Source organism: Naegleria lovaniensis, assembly GCF_003324165.1.
Source record: "Naegleria lovaniensis strain ATCC 30569 chromosome Unknown tig027, whole genome shotgun sequence".
Lineage (NCBI taxonomy): Eukaryota > Heterolobosea > Eutetramitea > Acrasida > Naegleriidae > Naegleria > Naegleria lovaniensis.
In genome coordinates, this window is record NW_025407849.1 from 500501 (window position 1) to 523162 (window position 22662).

At 35.4% G+C, this 22662-nt stretch overlaps 14 protein-coding genes across 14 annotated transcripts in view; 10 read left to right on the forward strand and 4 right to left on the reverse strand.

Annotated features, from left to right (window-relative positions):
* Window positions 1-335: 335 nt before the first annotated feature.
* C9374_006494 (uncharacterized protein) lies at window positions 336-1154 on the reverse strand (the record flags this gene model as incomplete). The annotated part of the gene is made up of 1 exon (XM_044696360.1): window positions 336-1154. One exon carries the CDS (start codon window positions 1152-1154, stop codon window positions 336-338), a length of 819 nt encoding a protein of 272 aa, XP_044547185.1.
* An 805-nt stretch (window positions 1155-1959) lies between these two features.
* C9374_006495 (uncharacterized protein) lies at window positions 1960-4734 on the reverse strand (the record flags this gene model as incomplete). Its single annotated transcript, XM_044696361.1, has 6 exons — window positions 1960-2721; window positions 2821-3089; window positions 3192-3491; window positions 3565-4473; window positions 4533-4556; window positions 4632-4734. 6 exons carry the CDS (start codon window positions 4732-4734, stop codon window positions 1960-1962), a joined length of 2367 nt encoding a protein of 788 aa, XP_044547186.1.
* A 76-nt stretch (window positions 4735-4810) lies between these two features.
* Window positions 4811-6573, forward strand: C9374_006496 (uncharacterized protein; the record flags this gene model as incomplete). Its single annotated transcript, XM_044696362.1, has 4 exons — window positions 4811-4970; window positions 5114-5419; window positions 5523-5806; window positions 5929-6573. The coding sequence occupies 4 exons, from the start codon at window positions 4811-4813 to the stop codon at window positions 6571-6573; spliced, it is 1395 nt and encodes a 464-aa protein (XP_044547187.1).
* Window positions 6574-6800: 227 nt separating this feature from the next.
* On the reverse strand, window positions 6801-8197 carry C9374_006497 (uncharacterized protein; the record flags this gene model as incomplete). The annotated part of the gene is made up of 2 exons (XM_044696363.1): window positions 6801-7545; window positions 7617-8197. 2 exons carry the CDS (start codon window positions 8195-8197, stop codon window positions 6801-6803), a joined length of 1326 nt encoding a protein of 441 aa, XP_044547188.1.
* Window positions 8198-8468: 271 nt separating this feature from the next.
* Window positions 8469-10397, forward strand: C9374_006498 (uncharacterized protein; the record flags this gene model as incomplete). The annotated part of the gene is made up of 6 exons (XM_044696364.1): window positions 8469-8536; window positions 8679-8692; window positions 8808-9211; window positions 9300-9321; window positions 9419-9678; window positions 9735-10397. The coding sequence occupies 6 exons, from the start codon at window positions 8469-8471 to the stop codon at window positions 10395-10397; spliced, it is 1431 nt and encodes a 476-aa protein (XP_044547189.1).
* Window positions 10398-10553: 156 nt separating this feature from the next.
* On the forward strand, window positions 10554-11635 carry C9374_006499 (uncharacterized protein; the record flags this gene model as incomplete). Its single annotated transcript, XM_044696365.1, has 3 exons — window positions 10554-10737; window positions 10821-10850; window positions 10962-11635. 3 exons carry the CDS (start codon window positions 10554-10556, stop codon window positions 11633-11635), a joined length of 888 nt encoding a protein of 295 aa, XP_044547190.1.
* Window positions 11636-11783: 148 nt separating this feature from the next.
* On the forward strand, window positions 11784-12125 carry C9374_006500 (uncharacterized protein; the record flags this gene model as incomplete). Its single annotated transcript, XM_044696368.1, has 1 exon — window positions 11784-12125. The coding sequence occupies one exon, from the start codon at window positions 11784-11786 to the stop codon at window positions 12123-12125; it is 342 nt and encodes a 113-aa protein (XP_044547191.1).
* Window positions 12126-12195: 70 nt separating this feature from the next.
* On the forward strand, window positions 12196-12810 carry C9374_006501 (uncharacterized protein; the record flags this gene model as incomplete). Its single annotated transcript, XM_044696369.1, has 1 exon — window positions 12196-12810. The coding sequence occupies one exon, from the start codon at window positions 12196-12198 to the stop codon at window positions 12808-12810; it is 615 nt and encodes a 204-aa protein (XP_044547192.1).
* Window positions 12811-13017: 207 nt separating this feature from the next.
* Window positions 13018-14178, reverse strand: C9374_006502 (uncharacterized protein; the record flags this gene model as incomplete). The annotated part of the gene is made up of 1 exon (XM_044696370.1): window positions 13018-14178. One exon carries the CDS (start codon window positions 14176-14178, stop codon window positions 13018-13020), a length of 1161 nt encoding a protein of 386 aa, XP_044547193.1.
* Window positions 14179-14311: 133 nt separating this feature from the next.
* Window positions 14312-15232, forward strand: C9374_006503 (uncharacterized protein; the record flags this gene model as incomplete). The annotated part of the gene is made up of 1 exon (XM_044696371.1): window positions 14312-15232. The coding sequence occupies one exon, from the start codon at window positions 14312-14314 to the stop codon at window positions 15230-15232; it is 921 nt and encodes a 306-aa protein (XP_044547194.1).
* Window positions 15233-15595: 363 nt separating this feature from the next.
* C9374_006504 (uncharacterized protein) lies at window positions 15596-17494 on the forward strand (the record flags this gene model as incomplete). The annotated part of the gene is made up of 1 exon (XM_044696372.1): window positions 15596-17494. The coding sequence occupies one exon, from the start codon at window positions 15596-15598 to the stop codon at window positions 17492-17494; it is 1899 nt and encodes a 632-aa protein (XP_044547195.1).
* A 324-nt stretch (window positions 17495-17818) lies between these two features.
* Window positions 17819-19000, forward strand: C9374_006505 (uncharacterized protein; the record flags this gene model as incomplete). Its single annotated transcript, XM_044696373.1, has 4 exons — window positions 17819-17996; window positions 18267-18521; window positions 18623-18703; window positions 18807-19000. 4 exons carry the CDS (start codon window positions 17819-17821, stop codon window positions 18998-19000), a joined length of 708 nt encoding a protein of 235 aa, XP_044547196.1.
* Window positions 19001-19178: 178 nt separating this feature from the next.
* Window positions 19179-20867, forward strand: C9374_006506 (uncharacterized protein; the record flags this gene model as incomplete). Its single annotated transcript, XM_044696374.1, has 1 exon — window positions 19179-20867. The coding sequence occupies one exon, from the start codon at window positions 19179-19181 to the stop codon at window positions 20865-20867; it is 1689 nt and encodes a 562-aa protein (XP_044547197.1).
* A 664-nt stretch (window positions 20868-21531) lies between these two features.
* The window catches only part of C9374_006507 (uncharacterized protein), a gene marked incomplete at both ends in the record, with an annotated part of 2147 nt that continues 1016 nt past the window's right edge, over window positions 21532-22662 (forward strand). Inside the window, 2 exons of the mRNA XM_044696375.1 lie at window positions 21532-21681; window positions 21991-22662. The exon at window positions 21991-22662 is cut by the window's right edge and continues 57 nt beyond it. Of these exons, the coding sequence (XP_044547198.1) occupies window positions 21532-21681; window positions 21991-22662 (822 nt within the window). The remainder of the gene's footprint in view (window positions 21682-21990) is intronic.

Below are 22662 nucleotides of genomic sequence, written 5' to 3' on the forward strand. Positions count from 1 at the left end.
CTAAAAAAGGTTTTCGACATGATTCTCTTGGAGGGCGTGTCTTTGATTTCGATACACAGGAGATTGTTTCTCTTCAAACTATTTGGATGGTTACACTCGCACAAGTGTTGAATTACTATTTGGATCAAAAATGGAAATCGATTTTGAAAGATCTGATTTCGCTCTTTTGAATGATTTTCTCTGAACTGATTTGGTCAAACATTCGAATTTACAATGTATCTCACCTCTCCGTGGGATTGCAAAATTAAAACGATTTCCATTCTTTGTCACTATTTACAACATTGTTTTCATGAATGACTCAACTGTTTATTTGTCATCCTTTCACACACAACTCTCTAATGAGGTCCATCACATTCACTCTTACGAGGACATGCATTCGATTGCATCACATAATTCATCATTTGATCAAACACAAGATTCTCATCAAATTTCAACGCATGCTTGGTATAACGTTCGGAAGATGAGACTTTGGATTGTTCGGTGGACATGAACAAGTCAACATTGACCATCCATGAAATTTTGTCTTCATTGCCAACATCACCACTGTGTAATCCAGTGGGCATGGTCACATAGGAAGCTTTTTCAATATAACCTGAACGAAGTGTCATGGAAGTGTAAATAGTTACTGGAATGGGTCCCATATTCGATTGTTCAATCTTCATTCTTGGAGAAACATTTAAACAAAAAGGACGAGATAGAAAATCAGATTGATACTTGGAACATGAACATTCATTCAATGTGGTATTCATGTAGACATAGGTCATGTTGTCTTGAGGAGAATAAAATTCAAAAACAGTTCTCAATGGAATGACAGAACCATTTCGAACGGCAAATATTTCATCATTACGATACATTTTACGATGCATGTTGAAATGAGCGATATCGGTCACAATGATGGAAGTGTTGGTCTTGTAATAATTACTGGAATGAACACTTTGGTAATCTCTTTGAACGGAGAACACACTTGGACGACACACTTGTTTGTATGGTTCTTGTGCCAATGTGAATTGGACACAAAGAAGGAACAAGGCCATGGAAAGGACGAGGCAGAAGCGAATGGTTATCATGTTGAGGACAATCGTCTTGTTGTTTGGATCAATTTTTGTTATCACACTCTTTAAAATCACAACAGTTTGAATTTGATGGATTTTCATGTGCGCGCGGGTTACACCGACTAGAAGTGAACTTCCTTTTTGAGAATGTGGTTTTTTAGATCTTGCTTGAGAGAAAAGGACTTTCGATTCTTGAATTGTGAGATTGAGCTTGATGTTTTGGTTAGGAGGACAAAGTGTTTTAATGTTGGATTTTTTATAATCACAAAATTTTTTTAATCTTAAAGTTTAAGATATTTGCAGTAAAGGTGTTTTTATTGTCTTTAAAAGTTTTAAATATTTTTTGATTGGTCGTGTAGCTCAGAGGTAGAGCGTTTGTCTTATGAGTAGAGTCAGCAGATGGCCGAGGGTTCGATTCCCTCCATGACCATCATTTTTTTTCTTTCTTGGTACCATCTTGTTCACAAAAAAATATACACACCCTAGCAGCAACATCTTGTTGTCCCATTCATATCCTTGGATGTCGCTCTGCAACCTCTTGTCATCCCTTTCATTCATATCCTGAATGTTTCTTTCATATTCAAAAAAATCATTCAATTTCATCATCAACAGAACACACATTTCGGAACATGAATGACATGAAAATATTAAAATTGTGAATATTATAATGTCCATTCATTCATCATTACAAGATACTTCTCTACTGTAGGAGCTGGTGATGTTGTTGAATTGTTTGTGCCTCCTACAAGTTGTTCGTGTTGAGGTACTGGTGGATTTGTAATGACTTGAAAAAACGCACTTATGAAAAGATTGTGACATGCAATACATTAGCTATTCTGAAACATTGAGGAACGTACAATGTAAACTGGACGTATAGTGATTTAATGGAACACCTATGGAAATTCCTCTACTTTTTCAACACACTTTCATAGGTTGGCTCTACCGTTATAAATTTCACAAATCGATAATCCTCATCCACACTGGTCACATGAATTTCCTTTGGATGAGGATTTAACGTTTTGAATGGACATTTCACCACTTGAATCACATTTTGATTTTTGGGTTTTGAATTTTCTTGAATCCAAAATGCTCGATCAAATCCTCGTAATAATTCATAATCGATGCGTCCAGTTGGTGTTGATGTAAAATAATTTGGTAAATGTCGTTGCATAATTTTCACAAATTCATCTAACATGTGATGCGAGTGAAATTTGATTCTTTGAAAATTACTTTTCGAAAGTTCATTCTTCAAATCCCAAATACAATCCGATCGATCAAAGATTTGTTTTGCCAATGATATCTCTTGAAAGGTAAAACTCATTTCACCATACGATTCTTCTTTCAATGCTGATAAATACAAGTGTGACTGTGGAATGAGAATGGCATTGGGAGGAGATGGTGATTTATCTGTCAAATTTTGCATGAACATTAAGGCATAATGACAGAACTGTAAAGTATTGTACTTGTTGAGAGTATATTGTTTTTCAACGGTCCAAAACGAACAAAAAGATGCCAAATTTCTCACAGCCAATTTGACTTGTGTGTCACCTCGAATGGTTCCAAGTTCAATAACGCTTAATGGTGTAAAAGTGGGTTGACTTCGTACAATGGCCATGGCGTAATCGGTCCATTCAATTAACCATGGTCCAACAAGGAGAGCACATTGAATCTATCATGATGATTGTTGAATGAATAATAATTAATGGAATATAATGTCAATTTCTTACATTCAGAGAATTTTCAAATGAAAAATTCACTCTTCACTTACCACATCAGTAGTCATCTTATTTTTCAGTAATGGATTCATATTCAATTGTCTCTTGACACTCGTTGGACTTTGTTTCATCATGACCAATTTAATTTTCAAAAATTCTTCACCATTGGTTTGAGCATGTCCATATTGAGGTAATCTTTTTGGATTGAGATATTTATACAAGAATCTGTGAGGAAAGGTATAGTTTTGTGCAATAATGGAGACTTGTTCTTTTGAAAGTAATGAACCAAAAATTTTGAGTTTTCTTTTTACAGCTTCAATTCCTAGTAAAATGTGAATTTTCAAGAATTACGTGTCAACAACGTTGTCACAACATTACACAACCATTTCATGTACAATTCAATTAATAAACACAAAATACTTACGGTCTAAATGTTTAAATTCCATTTTCGATACATTCCACAAGGAAGCCTCAGAAACGGGAATTGGATTAATTCTTCCAGCAACACTTGTTCCTCCGTAATGAGTGGCCATCAATTCCTGAATCACAATTTTTAATTCTCGTTCTTCATCATTCATGGAAGGCATAGATTCAGGAATGAAATCTAAAATTCGTTGCTTAATAGATTCAGCAATGACTTGATCAATATCTTCACTGGTCAACATTTCAACCACTGATGAAAGATCCATAAAGGAAAATCCATCGTATTGAGAGTGATAAATTTCTGGTGTGAAATTTCATGTGTGAAAAAAAAATCGTATAGTCACCACACTATAACATTTTCCTACTATACCTACTTGCAATTACATTCTCAGGATAACCATGATATCTCAACCACAAGACCACGTCCTCACATTTCCAATCCTTAATATTTTTCTGAAGAACTCTTTGAATGGTATCGTAATTCAAATCCATGAGAGGAGCGAAAAGTTGTGGTAGCGCTCCTACTTGTAATTGTTGGAGAGGAGTTTTCTGTTTCATCTGTTGCGATAGATCCGTGATACGTTCGTCGACATTGAGAGGATCCTCATTTCGAACATCTTCATCATTGAGTGGTTGTTGATAAGAAATGGCAGGAGATTCGTCTTGTGGTTGTCCATTCTGTGAAATTGACATTTCATTTCGATTCTTGGACTCATATTGAGGTGGAGGAGGATTCGACTGAAAGACTACTACTTGTGGATGAATACTTTGATAAGAAGGTGGTAATGGTGGATTCGTCACGACAGGTGGCATATTAGGGATAGATCTCTGACCTAGCTCAGTAAATGGATATTGAGGTGGTGAAATCATTCCTTGAGATTGATAGGGAGGAGGAGGTTGAATTGTTTGTGGCACATTTTGATAAGATGGAGGAGGTCGAGTGGGATTTGTTGCTACTACTTGATGGTAAGGAGGAGGAGATTGAACCGTTATTGAGGTTGGCTTTGTAAAACTGTAAGAAGGAGGAGGAGGTTGCATGATGACATTTGACGTTGTGACAGGATGTGGACTGGTGGAATAGTTTGGAGGAGGTTGAATGTTTAAATTCAATTGAGTTGAGAAAGATTTTTGCAGATCTGGATAGAGAGGTGGAGCAGTTGCTTTAGGAATGTTCACTTGTGCCGTGGCATTGCTGGGAGTGTCAGATGTCAATATTTCAGGTAATGTTGAAAGATCCAATTGTTCAAATTCATCCAATTTTTGAGAAAGACGTTCGGCTTGATCTTTTTCCAATCCACAATTTTCGATTATAAATGAAGAGGAATGGTCGATGAGAGCAAACCATCAAATCCATCTTGTTCCATATCTGGAAATATTTGTGAATAATATTTTGAATTTTAAATTCCGAAATAATTTAGAAATTAATTTTTCGAACACTCACTTTCAATTATTGAATTTGGAAAATTATGAAATTTCAAAAAATTGACTAAATCTGTGGTGGACCATGCTTTGATGGGTTTGCGAGGAAGTTGTGGAGATGACATTTTTTTTCGTGAAACTGCCAAACGTCATCAAATTCAATTTACGACCTTGAGGCCCATAAATAGTCTACAAAAAAAAATGTGGTTCAAATCATCATCGGTGCAGTCTGTTGATTCATCCCTATCATCCATAGTATCTACAACCATTGATGTCAAAGAAATTCCAATCGAACAGTGGTCGGTCAATGACTTGGTCCTTTTTCTCGTCGAATGCGGAATTAAAAAAGAAGTCATTGAAAGTACGTTTAACATCGTTCAGGAACCATCCTTTTTGAAAACCAAGATTACTTGTTATTTATATTTAATATTTTAATAATTTTTTATAATATTTATAATATTAATGTAAAATTATTTGGAACTCAAATTTCACACATTCCGACAGAAATTGCATCTCATCACATCGATGGTGCTGCTCTCTCCGATATTACCATCTTACAAAAAATAGGAATTCCAAAAGGAACATACATTTCATTGTGTAATCGAATCAATGAATTGAGACATCAACAAAGTCAAAAACAACAACAAGAAGATGATCAAGAAATGCATAATCTTGAATTGGATATTAAAAGTTCGATGTATTTGGGAACTACATCTGCTCCATTGTCTGAATCGTCAAACAATCAGAATGAAAAACTAGTAGAGATTGGAAAATGGGATGTTGAAAAGTTTTCATTTCAAATGAAAGAGAGTATGTTTACAATGTGTGAAACCAGTCAATAATTTTGATTTCAATTATTATTGAATTATTTTTGAATAATAATGAAATTATTTAAATTAATTTTCCTTTGTAGATCACATGATGTGCATGCCAAAAGTTGAAAAAGCACTCGCGACCAGTTCTTCCTCAGAACGAGAAATTGAATGTCAAAATTTAATCATTCCTTCCAGATACATGTACAAGTATTTTAATCCATTAAGAATACCTCAAAGTGAATTGAATTTGGCTTTAAAAAATCAACTTCCTTTCATGAAACTGAAATTGGTCGTGACTGAGCTCAGTACTACTTCAGGACATCGATTCCTTCGAAAATTTGGAAGTATTTTTGGAGCATCAAAAAAAACAACATATGGAATGGTAAGTGTGTGAAATTTCAAAAAGGATAATTTCACAATTTCATGATCAATTCACACTCTCAATGTTTACGATATTGATATGTATTTGCGAAATTTTTTGTTGGAAATTTCCTCTTTCGACAGTTTCACACGGCGTTAATTGTTGGACCATGGTACATTGAGTGGGGAGATTCATCCATTGTCGTTCCACGTAGTCGATCTTCATCAAAAGCTGTTTTTACGATTGATGTTGGACGTATTGAGGGTCACGAGAATATTTCACAAGCTCTCAAAGCTTTGGCCACATTGTGTTGTCGTTGGAATTGTCGAAAAATGTATCACAACGAGACTTGTAATTGTCAACACTTTGTCGAAGAAATAATTTCAACCTTACAATTAACGTCATCATTTGAAAAAGCAATTAAGGGACCTATTCGATTATATTTTGACAAATTAAAGTCCAAAGGCGTGTGTGACATGACGTATGAAGTTTCACAAGATATTCGACAAAAAATTTTGGAACACGAACATACCAGCGACGATTTGAAACAATTATTGAAACAACATTCTAAAATCGAATTCAAAACTCATGCAATTTTGGACGAATTTGTACAACTAGTCAAGGAATTATCTCCACTTTATTTCCAATTTTCAGGAGAATATGAATATCAATTATTGAAAGGCTTCGATCGTGCCTTTTGGTTACGACATTCATCATTGAAAGCAAATCAGACACTGCTTCGTTGCCGAGAATGCATCCAGAAACTATGGTCGTTTATGTCCATTTAATTCTCAACAGAATGTTCAATTGCAAAATGTTCACATGACTGTGAAAGGTCAAGATTATGAATTGTCGACCGTTAACATGTCCATTCCAAGTCCATATTATGGAGTTTAAATGTTGTCCTTTCCACCAAAGAATATTCGATCGTCTGTTCATGAGAGCTATTTCTCGCTGTCACTTGTATTTGTTATGGAAAGAAAAATTTGACAACAAAACATTTTCACAACAACCTTTAATAATAACAAATAATTAAATCAACGCCGTTTAGACTTGTTCTTTTTCGAGTTTTCATATCTTTCGAGGACCTTCTTGGAATTGGAGAGGGTGGTAATTGATCATCTGATGAATCATCTTCAGCGTAATCGTTATTCCAGTCAAATGGAGATCCATATGGACTATTATATCCATCACATTCATCATCGCAATCCATTCTCAAAGAGATCAAATTCTTAAAAAATTCCATATTTTCAATACATTCTCTATTTTCATCTGAAATCAAGTTTCTACTTAGATCCAAACTTGTAAGATTTACCAAACATTCATTATTCGCAAGAAATGGTATCGCTTTGCCTTCAATACAATTGGAACTGAGATTTAAATACGTAAGGTTTTGAAAATATTCACTATTAGCAAAACATTGAATTCCTTTGTTTCGTATTCTATTGGAACTCAAATCCAACCATCTAAGATTTTTCAAATATTTACTTGTAGCAATATATTGAACTCCTTTTCTTCCAATACCATTACCTCTCAACTCCAAACATGTAAGATTATTCAAATGTTCATTATTGGCAATATGTTTAACTCTTGCATCCCAGATTCTATTTTCATTCAATGTTAAACAAGTAAGATTCTTCAGATGTTCAGGATTTGCCTTATATTCTGCACCTTCTGTACCAATATTGTTATAATTTAGGGTTAAATATTTTAAACTTTTCAACCGTTCACTATTGGTAATATATTCAACACTTCTGTAGCTAATTTTTGAGTTTTTTAGAGACAATGAAGTCAAATTTTTGAAATTTTCACTATTAGCAATATATTTAACTCTTCATCGTCAATGTTATTACGATATATATAGTCCCAACATTGTCTCTTGTTGCTGTTTAGTCTTAGAGAAGTTAAATTTTTCAAATAGTTGCTATTAGAAATAAATTGAACTCCTTCGTTGTCAAGGTTGCAATGTAGGTTCAGAGAAGTTAAAATTTTTAAATTTTCACTGTTAGCAATTAGTTTGGCTAAACAATTATTACCATCTCCATAGAATGTAATTTTCAAACAAGTCAAATTTTTAAAATAGTTACTGTGAGCAAGACACTTGATTCCTTCAATACCAATGTCATTGCGATTTATATTCAACGAAGTCATGTTCTCCAAACATTCGCTATTTGCGAGATGTCTTATAAGTTGTGGGGGAGCAAAAATGGAATGGTAAACAGGAACTGTAATAGATAAAGGAATTCGAAATGCCACTTGTCTCCATTGTCTTGAAATTTTCATACAGACTTTAATGATAAACCATGAGGGAAAGTAATGAAATATTTCATAGAGAATGTCATCCACGAGTAGTAACCAGATTTTTCTCTTGGATTTCTTTTTTTGGTATTTTTTCAATTTCTTCTCATTCATGTTTCAGAGTATGATAGAACGAGAAGATGACAAAGAATGTGGTGGTGTTTTTTTGTTCAACAAGCTCGGTTGGATTGAAAATTTGATTAAAGTTGTCAACACATCAACGTCAAGGTTAGAATGATCCTAAATAGCAAGTTATCACCTCTCGTTCACGAATTCAAGAATTGAGCAACCTTCAACTCACTGTAACATGAAAACTGTAAAATGTTGTTCATGACTTTAAGCAAGTAACGACCACTTCAACTCCTAAAGTTGAACATTTAAAAAAATGCCAAGATGGCTTTTATCGTTCATTGATCTCATGGGAGCATCATCAAATCTAAAACCTCGTTGGATGTGAGGATTTCTCCTCTCATCTCGATTCCGATACTCAAATTGAAGAACATGTGTTACGTTCAAATATTCGAGAAATTTCAATTAAATATTGGACGAATGAACATGTTGTTCAATGGTTACGGGAAGAAAAATATGATAAAAGCGCAGTTATTGATGGTAGGTGTGGGAAGTACAATCAAAAAAACAATTATAAATTCATAATTTATTTTTTGAAATATGTTAATATAATTAATTATTCACTGAAATTATTTCACAAATATGTAAATAATAGTGATTACAAAACACCAGCTTAATGGAGAATTGCTATTATTCATTACCGAGGACTATTTGAAATTGTTGCAAATACCTTTCGGAGCAATTCAATCAATTCTTATCAAATTAAGAAATTTAGTTCAAACTCAAATCGATCAACAAATACTAAAACCTTCGGATTTACCACCTGAAAATATATTTTATGCATGTGAAAGTCAATCTCCTTCGATATCTCTGTGTACTAATTGTGATGTAAAAGTAATGACAGACTCAGCGATAACATTTGACAGCTGTCAGACGAATAGCTCCATTGATTCGTCCCAACCAACCTTACCAGCCGTTCCTTCTTACTCTGGAAAAACACAAGGCTTGGAAGAAAATGAAGATTATACATGTGAACTGGCAACGGATGAAATATGTCAAGTTAGTGACTACTATCAACCAAAAAGTGCATTTTCAATGTTATTAACAAAATGGTTACTAGTATAGAAGATCTTAAGACGTGGAAAAGTTGTCTACTTTACACAAAGATCGTAAGTGGTTGGTGAGAATGTTTATTCGTATTGAAAATTATTTAAATCTTTGAATGGAATGTTCATTATTTACTCCTTTTGGACATGTATTCTGCAGATCGACAACGATGTATGAAAAAAATTGACAAAATTGCCAAAATTCTGCCCTCTGAAGAAAAGGAAATTCTTTGTCAGAATTTAATATTTCCAGATCGATTCATGAACAATTATCTAAATCGATTACCTCCATCATCATTACAAAGCTCCAAAACTCAAACAGATTCCTCTGATTGTAAAATTAAGATTATAGTCATTGAAATGAATGAAATCCAAACTCAGAGATACAACAAGAGAGTTGGTACCAGCGCTAACTTTTTAGTAAGTAATTCTTTCAACAATTGCCTTATTATTTACAATGTAAATATTCGGTAAAGTTCCATAGTGCCTTAATAGTTGGACCCTGGTATATGGAATGGAATGACTCATCGTTGGTAATCCCACGACCACTCACTCAAATAGACTCGATCATTCATGACCTACAAGTTTTCACACTTGACATTTGTGCCATTCAAGACCAAAAAATTCTAGACAAATTGGTGACACTCTGCATGAGTTACAACATTTCAAAACATTATCATTTTCAACATTTTATTGAACAATTTTTGGAATTTATTGAAGTGAAATCAGAATTTGACAAATTATTGCAAGGTCATGATTTTATCAATTTCTTTTTTGAACAATTACGTCAACAAGGAGTGATTCGAGACGTGTCTCTTTTCATGAGCGCATCTATCAGAGAATACATTCTCAACTCCAATTCTTGTAGCCATGAATTGAAAGAGCTTGTGTCTACTCAACCCTACTCTGAAACGATCATTTCATTTCATTCACATGTTCTGTTCGATGAATATGTGAATACTATTTTAGAACAAGATGCTTCTTATTTTTTACTGAACCATGGCAAGTTGGAATTTGAATTTTTAAAGAAATTTGATGACATGTTTTGGAGGCATGCAACAAAATTGACAAGTTCCAATCCATCCAGCCATGTAAAGATGAATTGTCCTTTTCATCAGGATGAAGATTTTAAGAAATAATTTTTTATCGTTTTAATTTCAAACAAATCACAACGATGATGAATGACCACAAAAATCTTCACACGATGACTTTCTTGTTCAAATGGCAATTTTAATGACTTGTCGATTAAGCCAGTGAAAGAGATCATCTTTAAGATATTTTCACATCAAAAAAAAATGTCAGAATCCACAGAAACCACTCCACCAACCATCGAAGAGATTCTTCGCGTGAGAGATCGTCTCGAACAACTCATTTCTCTCACCGACAACAAGACTCGACGATTTGCATGGCCTTCCGATGATGAAATGTATTCAGAAAGTGAAAAAAAGTTTTATCTCTATCTTGGGATGAAAATTAATTGTCGACGAAAGGCGAATGAATTACAAATCGACAAATTTGATGAGAGAAGATTTGAACAACGAGAAACAAATATAAGAATGAAGTTTCTGATTTATTTTTTACCATGTGTTTACGTAGGTTATGATTGTGAAATTTTATATATCTGTATCATTCTGAATTTCCTAATTCATCCATTCAAATACAAACCGTTGATTCGATTAATTTCAAATCTATTCACACATTAGAAAAGGAAGCCATTGGTACACCTCCATGTCTAAAAAAGTATGAAAATCTCTCTCTTTTAGAACACCAATTCAGTGCCAAAGAACGAAAAGAATTATTTTCTGATCTCTTATCATGTGCCTACATGAGTGAAAGTCCAACTAAACAACCAGTCTATCAATTCTATGACAAGGTTGCTCTAGATCGATATTTATTGATTCGCGAATATGAAAATCAATTTATTTATCAACCTGGATCACTCAAAACAATGCCTTCTCTCTATCATGCTTTTACCACACAAATTCCTGATCCTCGTGACAAGTTAGAAGGAGACAATATGGATCAACTCACCGAAGAGGACATTTCCAAATTGAAAATTTTGTTTCAAAAATTTAACTATGAAAAACAATTCAATCACATCTTGCAAGATTATCAAAACATTTCAAAATTTCCACCCTTGTTTTTGGCATTTGCAAATACGGCTTGCATTCCCTATTGTAGAAAACATGTCATGAATTGTTTGAGAAATGTACTTGAGATCAGAAATGTGTTCAAAGCGAAAGAAATGGATGATTCTGCTGTTCTTGATCAAGTCACTCTTGAAGAGGCCTATCATTGTTTATATGAACCATGTTGTGCCAAGGTGTCAAATTTAATCGATCATGTGAAAAATATGGAAACTAAAAGTAAGATTTAATGAATGATAGAGAATTGTCATTATCATGGATAGATGGTTTTCAATAAAGATAGAACTCAATCGGGATTGAATTTTTATTGAATTTTTATTGAATTTTGAAAAAACTGGTGTGAAGTTCCAAATTCACCTAAAAATTACAAAAAAAAAAATGTCTTTACCCGATCATGAAGATTTCACTTCTCGTACGAGCATGATGACGATTTTCGGAAATGATTTGATCTTGGAGATCATTGGAAATTATCTTGAACTTGTGGATATTCTTTCATTGTCGTCGGTTTGCCAAGTCATTTCCTTTTCAATTTCAAATCTTTCCATTTGGAAAAATTATTATTTCGATCATTTACGAGCATTTGAGAACTTTAGATCGAATTTTGAATCCAATTCACCAAGTAAAAAATATACATTCCTCGAAATCTTCATCATTATTACTACCAACAACTCTTCAACAAGATTCAACTTTTATGGAAATGATTCAAAATTACAAACATGAATTAGCTCTTCTTCTAAAAGCAAGTGAAGGCAAAAGATTTATGCGTGAACATGTCTTGTTGAAAAAAAACATGAAAAGTTATATTCCATTCTTACCAACAAAGTGGATCTCACGAGGTTGTACCGTTTGTTTTGTTGGAGATGTTTATCAAGAAGATACATTTTGTTATTTGTGTGGAGAACCAGAGACGACAAGTGTGATTCGACCATTCTTGTGTGAAAAATCTGTTCGTATCCATGGAAAAGACATGTTGTTATTGAGAACCGTGTGTTCAGATGATTACAAACGACTGCGACAAGTCATGTATCCAGCATGTGATTTGATTGTATTTTGTTATTCATTGAGAGATGATTCTTTATTGGGACCACTCTCCACACAATTGATTGAGGAAATTCGAGAGAGTGTTCGACATTACATTCCATCCATGGTTTTGTTTTCGTTAAATGGAAAGAGTCAAGAAACATCTCAAGAACATATTGAGGCACTTCGAAAAGGAGGAGAAAAACTTGCCCGAGAAGTCACAAATTCGATCACTTTGGTAGAAATAGATATTTCGAATTCGAGTAAGGATCAATCAAGATGGGATCAAGAACGCCAAAGAGTGATTGAAATCATGTATCGAATTCTGGTGCTTCATGGTTTGACAAGTTCAAATAAGACCGTGTCTCGCTGCAGTATTTGTTGATGATGTGTACAAAGTGGCCTTAGCCCAGCATGATAATAACAGTGTATGAATAACAGTGTAAGAGATTGAAATGTTTCGATATGCGACCGAGCTTCAAGGATTCCATTTTGATGAAGTGTTCAATGTTTAAGAGAACACTAGAGTTACGGCATGTGAAAATTCAATAAACATCATGATTCAGTGACAGATATGATCGTTTTATGGCGATCAATATTCATCCATACCCTCCTCATTGTTCACTGCAGAATCGTGTTCAAAGTCGTCATCGTCCTCTTCAAAAGAAAGACAAAAAGGGAAAAAATCCCTCGCGTTCTCGTAATAACCTGCATCCACTGGCGATAAAACTCCAAGCAATAACCATTCGTATAATAACGTAGTCACTCCACGTTCAAATCCAATACTCGACTCTGGTTGTTCTTTGTTTCTGAAGAGTGATTTTCTTTCTTCTCGAGTGAATTTCTCTGTGTCCAACAACACTGTTTTGACAAGTGCAAGCATCTTGGAATCGTGGTTCGACGAACACTCCGTTTCAACTAAACCACGATCATTTCGGAACAAGGAATTGGAAAAAAACTCACAAGAGTTCACTAAAACCGTTTCACGATAATCATGATTGCTATATTCCGAGTCAAAATCGTGTGAAGAAGCTGTAGAAAAACTAAACGGAAATCCACAATCAGAAAAGACAACATAATCCAACGTCTTGTTATCAGAATCAGCTATGTCAACTCCTGTCACATAAACACCTTTCAGCTTGCCAAAAAGTTTGTTTACCACTATTGGCGAAATTATTATATCCTCAATATTCTGTGGTTGTGTGAAAAACTTATTCATACTTTCCAACAATTCCACTTGTTGTTGCTCAATTTGAAGTAATGTTTCAATTTTGTTAAGACGGTGTTTAACTTCTTTGGACTCGAGGTGTTGTGATGATGGAACAGATTTGGGAAAAGTATTCATAAAAAAATCATAGCTTGTTAAATTTTGATTCATTTGTTTGACATGATCTCTATTGTGTAGCTCCACAAAAGTTTCGAGAATGAGCCAATAAGTATGCGCTTGGGGTTTCTTTGTTTCCTTTGAAGTTTTCTTTGAATATTTTCTCTTCTTTGTTTTTGGTACAAGAGTCAACTCTTCATCATCATCAAGCGCAAAACATCGATTCGCAACATTCATCACATGATTCAATTTTTCCAACTGCCTTTCATTCAATGAAAACACATTCCGTAAATAATCTCTAGCAAATGATTCTGAATGGAAACATGAATAAAAAGTCTTGCTTATCAAAAAAGGTTGAAGCCTTCTCCATTCCGAGTGATGAGAAAATTGCAAAATCAAGGATGAAACAAGAGAATCAAATGAGGCCATTTTTTTTCAAGTTAGAAGAGAACTTTGAAAAATATTAAGAAACAGATTCATTAAATGATGTTGTTGAAACACTGTGTTGACACCTTTACGAAATCTTAATTGGAAAACACATGTGATGGAATTTCAACAAAAAATGTCTTCAAGTCAGTCCTCTCAACAATCTTCATCACAACAAATTTTCAAAAAACGACCCATCTTGTATCTGCTGGGAGACTCCATTACTGAACAATCCACACGTTTGAATGGTTTACATTCACTCCTACTCGACTGGTATTCAGTAAAAGTCGATATCATCAACCGAGGATGTTCAGGATATAATTCCGATATGATTTTGGAGGCTTTAAAAAACAATTTCAATGAAGCCTTTTATGAATGTACTTGTCGTAGGGTACAAACAAATCATCATCATAATTCAAACAAGGAATTAATTGCTAATGTTCCATCAAATTCTTCATCATTACCCACTGTTTCTGTTTTTATTTGTTTAGGAGCTAATGATGCCAGTAGTGAACATGTTTCAGGTGGTGTCAAACAACATGTTCCTCTCGTACGATATTCCGAGAATTTACAAGCCATCATTCAATTGTTGAAAACAAATCTCGCATATGCGAGATTGGATATTTTACTTTGTACGCCTCCTCCTGTTCATACTTTGCAATATGCCAATTATTTGAAAGAAAAGCATAACGATGATGGAATTATAGAAGTGAGAAGTGAAGCATTGGTGAGACCCTATGCACAAGCTGTGAGAGATTTAGTCGAGCAATATCACACAAAAAAGACATTGGAGGATGATTGTTCTAATTTCGCAATACATTTGGTTGATTTATGGAAAGGTAGTAGCAATGTGGAGGCATGGAAACAACAGAGTGCATTTACTGATGGATTGCATTTATCAAGTGATGGATATAGAATCGTTTTTAAATGTCTGAAATCTGTCATTTCCAAACAAGTGCCACATTTCAATGCTGATGCAATGTCATTCTCTCATATTTATTGGAGAACGTACTTGGAATTGGTTCAACAGAATGGTTCAGAGCAACATCAACAATAGTAGTAGTAGCAATCATCATCATCATGACATGATATTCAATAACATGTGACACCAATGCCCTACAACCATGGTTGTTTCGATCAAATATATCTTCATATGAATTCGGCTCTAAAATTACGTTTTTCTCAAAGATGGTATGTCTCTCTAATTACTGAGAAACGGTGTGGAGAGATCTGTCGCATTGATCGAAAACCAAATTAAGCGAGAGCTCATCAAATTCCAAAAAAAATGCCTCAATTCAAACTGCATATTTCGTTATGGACGACCCTTAGGAGCAACATGAAAACTACGATTCCGAGGAGGCAAATAGATTCCCCTCATCGGAAATGGTCATTATTGATGATCTCTCTAATATTCATCATCATGATAGTTTCATCACCAGCTGATTCCGTAACTGGTAATGGTGTGAGAGCCTCAGATGTAAATTCAGCAAAGGCATGTCATTCCAAACTGGCCAAGAATTTAATATTCGAGAAAGTTACATCATTGTATCGGGGAAAGGGAGAAGATGGAAATTTGTATGAAACGCAAATCGAGAGCATGATGGATCTACAAATGAAATCCGTGATTAAGGAATGTACAGGAGTTTCCTTATTGTTCAACCCGACAGATATCAAATCGTATCGATTGGCCCTTTCTTCAGAGTCTGATTTGCTCGAGTTGTCGAAAAAGAGTCAATTCGAACGTGTCATTGAAGAGATTTCCAAGTTACCGTTGATGTCATGTCAGCACAAAGTGGTTGAATCGCTTGTTGGAAAAGAAGCCCTTCTATTTGTGGAAAGAAAACTGCAAGTGACCACAAGTCTCATCGGTGACTACTTGAAGGAAACATTGCATAATGTTCCAAATAGCCAAGGCGAAGTGACATGTGCAAAGAGCATGAACCAAATATTTAAGTCCTTAGATACCATGCTCACCAAAGAGGAGAAGCTATCATTGACCGAGCTGATACAAGTGATACCCATTGGAGGTTCATTGGTAGTGGTTTCATCGGACAAGCAACAAGGGGCTGTTTCATTATTTGAAAATCTTGTTGGCCCTCACGAGTATGTCATTTCAATATCATGGCTGTTCATTGCTGTCATGGCAATTTCCGGAGTGATTATGCATTGCATTAATGTACGCGTTCAAACAGCACTCAAAAATCAAATTGAATGTGTCAAACAAGAAAAGTTGCAACAAGAAATTGTCTTCAATGAAAAGGAAAAGAATTTACAGCAAAATATCTCAAATTTGAATACAAATTTGGAGAGAAAGGAAAGTGAAATTGTAGAAACCAAAACATTTTATGAGCAACAAGTCGAGTTGGAGCATCAAAAGCTCGTTGAATTTGAAAATAAGGCCTCACAGATTCAAGAACAAATTTGCAACGAGAATAAGCAATTGGAATGTCTTCTCAAAGATCAGGAACTCAAGGTCTCCACTTTGTCCAATAGTCTCGCTACACTCTCCCAAGAACGATCGCAAATTGAAAAAGAAAAACAGCAATTAATGAAGAAAACTGAAATTTTGGATAGCAGTTTGAAAGGTACCATAGAAGAGAGCACTGAGTTGCGTGATCTGTGCAATAATTTGAGAGATCAATTGAGAGAAAAACACTCCCAGTTGGATAAGGCCTTTGCCAAGAATATTGAACTGCAGGAATCCATCGACCTATATGGTACTGAATTGAAACGTATGAGAGATGTCATTGAGAATGTGTCAGAGCAACATTTAAAAAACACAACAGAGAAGCTACAACTCGAAGAAGACTATCGATATCTAACCATGGAAAAGCTGTCGTTCGAACAAGAGAGAAAGGACTATCAAGTCAAAATTGAACAACTTGTACAACAACAAGCTCTCACCGAACAATTTATTGAGTCTGAAAAGGAACGTCTTCAACAATTGTTTAAGCAACTCGAGGATGAAATGACTAGAATTGAGAAGGAACATTTACTCAATGTTTGCCGAATGACAGAAAACAAACAAGTCATTCAATTGGATAAAGAAGCCACCATCATTGCTCAAATCTTGAATCTGAAAAAGATGGTGTCACAAGCCAGTTTAATGGGTGGAGTGATGATGTCTTCACCAAGAAGCCCTTCCTCACGCAACAATTTCAACAATGCTACAAGTGCAACTTTGACCTTACGAAAAGACAGAGACACGAATGCAGCTGAATCCAAGCAACATGCCACGAGTACCTCAAAGGAAAAAGACATGATCTACACAAGCATGCCTCCGTTGAGGGTATTTAGCTCACCTCGAAAATTGCAATAATACTGTCATCGAGATGGTACCAAAATGACATGTAATAACACGTTTGTGTAATCTGTAAATATTGTATAATGTATACTTGTGAATCTCGAGATGATATGTGTCGACAATGCATATGATTATCGCTGAATTGAAAGAAATGAAAAAGTTTGAGGGTGAACGTAATAAGGAAAGTCGTTCATTTGTCATATCTCTCCATAATTATCATCAAAGAAGCCTTCATCGATCTTTGAAATGCATTGACGTGTTAAACCAGAAAACGGTGAGGGAGAGAGAAACACGGTTGATATCGCTGTAGTGAGACTTCATTCAAAAAAGAATTCAAAAATGAACAGTGAGGAATTGCTTGCTCAATTAATGGATAGCAAGAAGAAGGCTCGTCCACGATTAGGTTCCGTTAAAATGGATGCCAACACTCCCTCGGACTCACTCATGAAGGGAGGAGCAGGCATCGGAAGTAGTGGTGGTGTAAATGTTGTACAGGAGCATTCAAAACATTTGAAATGTAAGTAGTGTGTTGTGCTGGGGTTGTATGGATGAGATTGGCATTTTGTATTATTTTTGAACTTGCACCATCATTAATGCCTTATTTGACGCTTATCAAAATTTGAATTTCCAAATCATCATGATCATCCGGAACCGAAATGACCATGATCGGGAAAACCCATTCACGCATGAACAAATGACGACGAATGGTTGTTCTTGGTTATACTTCTCTCATGACGCGTTGTTGCAATGAATTGTTGTGCCTCCTCATTCCAATCATGCCAAATAGTAACACAAAAGGATATGAAAATTCTTTTAGCCAACTTTAAGAAGAAGAGTGATAGTAAGGGTCGAATCAATCGGGAACAATTCGAAGAGGTGATCCGAACCACCTTGTCAAGTTCTCTAGATCATCAGGCACTCGCTTCCGTAAATAAGATTTTTGATGTTTTTGATAGCGATAAGACTGGACACGTCGATTTTGTTGAACTCTCTACTGGTTTGAGCAATACCTTGTACACTGATAAGAAGGAGCTATTGAAGTGTAAGTATTGCTAAGTGGTGAGATCATTGGGCGATAACCTCACCAAAATATAACAATTATCATTCGTCTATTTTATTTATCTTGACCTCTTTAATGCACAGTTGTGTACAGCTTGATTGATATCAACAACGATGGAACCGTTGAAAAGAATGAGCTATTAGCATTCTTCAAGAAGTTTTACCGTAAGTACTTGTAGTATTTTCGGGGGTTTTTGTGAGAACAAAGCATTGTTCCTTGTAATTATATTAATCCAACATTGTATCATGTCAAATATGACACATACAGTTGGACAAGCCAAAATGAATGGATACAGGCTCTCGCATGAAAGGTGGCATACGTTGGAACAACATCTTTCCTTTGCATTCGATCGAATGGATTTAGACGGAAGTGGTGCAATTGACTATGAAGAATTTATTGTTGCTGTCAATGATCCAGACTCTGCACTAGGCTATGCTTTTTATAACTGCATGAAATTTTAAAACCAAAAGCAAACTTTCATCAACAATAAAATGTAAAGAGAGTTCTTTGTTTTGGTTGAACGACCTGGATATCCAAGCAAATCCCGCCAAACCAAAAATATTTGAAAAATTCACAAAAAAAAATATCGAAAACCCACACTTGGTTGCCTTACCACTCATCATCACTACACCATCACCCATGGCATCCAAAGAATTTAATTCAATCTTGCTCGGTCGTACGGCCGGACCACAAGGTACACTCACAGTTGATGCAAAAAAAGATGAAACATTTATATGGAAACCTATAGGTAACGAAGCGATCATATCATCAGGAAGTTCTGTCGTTAAAAAGAACGAAATTGAAAAGTTTGAATGGCTCTACACAACAAAAGGTTTTTGCTTGCGGATTTGGAAGGACAATGAAGATATGGTCGAATACATTGGATTTAAAGAAGCCGATTATGATGCTTTAGAATCACAAATTACACAATTACAATTAGAAAATGATAAGCCATTTAACAAGGTTGACGCTTGCGTAACTGGTGTCAATTGGGGCAAACCAGCCATCAAAGGAAACAACATGACCATGTATTTTGATAATAAGGAAATCTTTTCAATTTCACTCGCCGATGATGTCAAAAACTGTCAAAACATTCCAAAGAATTCTGAATTAGTACTAGAGTTCAGAGACGATGATCCAGCCGATAAGAATTCGATACAGCTCACTGAAATTCGGCTAGTATGTCCGGAAGATACCGATGAAGACGGAGCTGCAGAAGATGGAACAAAAGAAAAGAGCACTGAAAAGAAACAAAATCCATACTCGGCTGAAACACTTCATGAAGAAATTGCTAAAAGAACAGCCTTCTCCAATGATACTGCCAATGCCATTGCTTCATTTTCTCAAACGCCTGTGGTCATTCCTAGAGGTAAATACAATGTCGATCTCTACAAGAATAACCTCAGATTATACGGTAGAACTTATGCTCACAAGATTTTCTACAAACAAATTTCCACACTCTTCCTTCTTCCAAAACCTGACGAGAAACACATGTATTTGGTACTTAGCTTGGATGTACCTGTTAGACAAGGTCAAAAATCTCATTTCCATATTGTCTTTCAGTTTGATAAGGAAGCCAAAATCAAACCAGCAGATCCACTCCAACTTAACTATGATCCAAATGACTATCCAAAAGATGCACTCTCTCCCACAATGAGCGGAAAGACTTATGAAGTTTTTGCAAAAGTTTTGAGAGCCTTGACAGGAAAGAAACTCATTGGACCTGGAAAGTACAATAGTTTCCATGGCAAGAAGGGAATCAAGTGCTCACTCAAAGCCAACGAAGGATTCTTGTTCTTCCTTGAAAAATCTGTCTTCTTCCTTCACAAACCTGTTATTTATTTGAGACATGACGAAATCAAATCCATCAAATTCCAAAGAGCTGATACGACTGGAAGTGGCTCGAGATTCTTTGATTTAGTTTTTGTGTTAAAGAATGGTAAAAATCACACCTTCTCCAACATTGACAAGAATGAATACGACGCTCTTGCAGAATTCCTTCCAAGTAAGGGTCTCAATGTTGAAAATATCATTTCTAGGGAACAACCAAATATTAATGAAATACTAGGAGGTGAAGACGATGAAGAAGATGACGAAGACTTTGTTGATTCCAAGTCCGATGAAGAGGCAGAGGAGGAGGAAGATGACGACGAAGAATTTGAAAAGTTCGTGGAGGAAAAGGATGCCCTTCAATCCGAAACGGAAGCACTTCTTAAAGATGCTGGTGACATTGACGATTTGTCAAGTAAGAAGCGAAAGAAAGCAACTAGCAGCAGCACCAGTGACGATACTTCCTCTGACCCAAAATCAAAGAAGAAGAAGCAGTAATTTAGTAAAAAACTACTTGTTCACATGTTTCGTTTGGGTGACTGATTAAGGTTGTTTAAACGTGTCGTGCTGAACTCGTGTGGATGTGTTCCCATTGTTCTCTTCTCTCCCTATGAGAAACCTATTTATGATTATTGGCATTCAATATTAAAAATTGACACCCTAGATGGGACTGTTTAGGAAATTTGTATATCCAAGTTTACAAAACATCACAGAGACACTTCTTTGATTTTGGGTCAAACTACTTGTTCACATGCTTCGTTTGAGTGCCTAATTAAGGTTGTTTTAACATGTATTAATTTTTAACGGCGGTATTGGTGATTCAGGAAGTATGGGTGAGCAGCTATCCAAGTTTACAAAAAATCATGCTGCAACCTCCTTCGGCACGTGTCGCTCTAGCAAGCACTTGCAAAAAAAAATATCAAAACATCTTTCCTCCAATCATCACCTTGGCAAGCCTTGCGATTGATTTCTGAGAGAAGGAAAATTCATCATCATCGTATTACCGAACTCGTTTCCCATAGTTACTACTGGTTTTGTAAAGATCTTCTTTTCTAGTACAATCCTACTACTATAAGAAAAGATTAATCTTTGTTTTACTTCATACAATTAAGTGTGCTTGTTTTCCCACTAGATAGTGTGTATTCATTCTTTTTTCATCATCATGTCTGCTTCCCTCGACGGTATTGTCAAATCAGTGGTTAGTGGTAACACCATCAAAGTTTGCCATCCTCAAAGAGCTGATAAAGAGAAAGTGTTAGTACTTGCCGATGTCAAGACTCCACGTATTGGATCCAAAAACGATGAAGACGAGGTATGTTCTTATCCAATAGTTGTTATAAATTAACTCATCGTGAATCATTATATATTTGCTCGTTATGATTTACATTGGTACAAACGACTTGAATTATATCATCCAATGTATTATTGCTGATTCATTATAATCATCGTTCTCAATTGAAATATTTCAATTCGTCTGATTAACAACATCATTGGTACAACAACAACATTCTGGATCACTCTTTCCACTCCGTATTGTTATTATTATGGATTCGGATAATGACCACCATCATTCAAATGACACACGATCATCATCATGTGGCTCATGATTCTCTTCGAATAGCCTTTTGCCTTCGAAGCAAGAGAATTCTTGAGAAAGAAGCTTGTTGGTAAGCCAATCAAGTTCAGAGTCGATTACACTGTGAAAGAAACCGGCTTGAATTATGCCACCATCTTTTTGGGCGACGAAAATGTGAACGAGGCTGTTGTGGAGGCTGGTTTTGGTGAAGTCAAAGAGGTCAAGAATCCAAGCGAGGATCACAAGAGATTGCTCGAACTCCAAAAAGTTGCCAAAGAAAACAAGATTGGAAGATGGGATTCTGGCAACAAAAAGATTGCCAAGACATCATCCAACAATGCCGAAATTGATACCCAACAATTGTTGAAATCATTCAAGTCGAAGGCCATCAATGTCATTGTCGAATATGTACTCAATGGTGCTACTTTGAAGGTCAGACTTCCAACTCATGAAGTTGTCTTGTTGAATTTAACTGGTGTCTATTGCCCACTCTTCATCAAGAATAAGAAGGAAGGAACAGAACTTGCTCAACCTTTCGCAAAGGAAGCCAAGCTTCACACTGAATATCGTTTGTTGAACAGAGATGTTACTGTTTTGTTTGAGGGTATTGATAACACTGGTAACTTGCACGGAAGTATCATTATTTCTGCCGATGAAACCAGCGATAAGCCAGTCACTTATCAAGAAGAATTGTTATTGACTGGTTATGCATCTGTC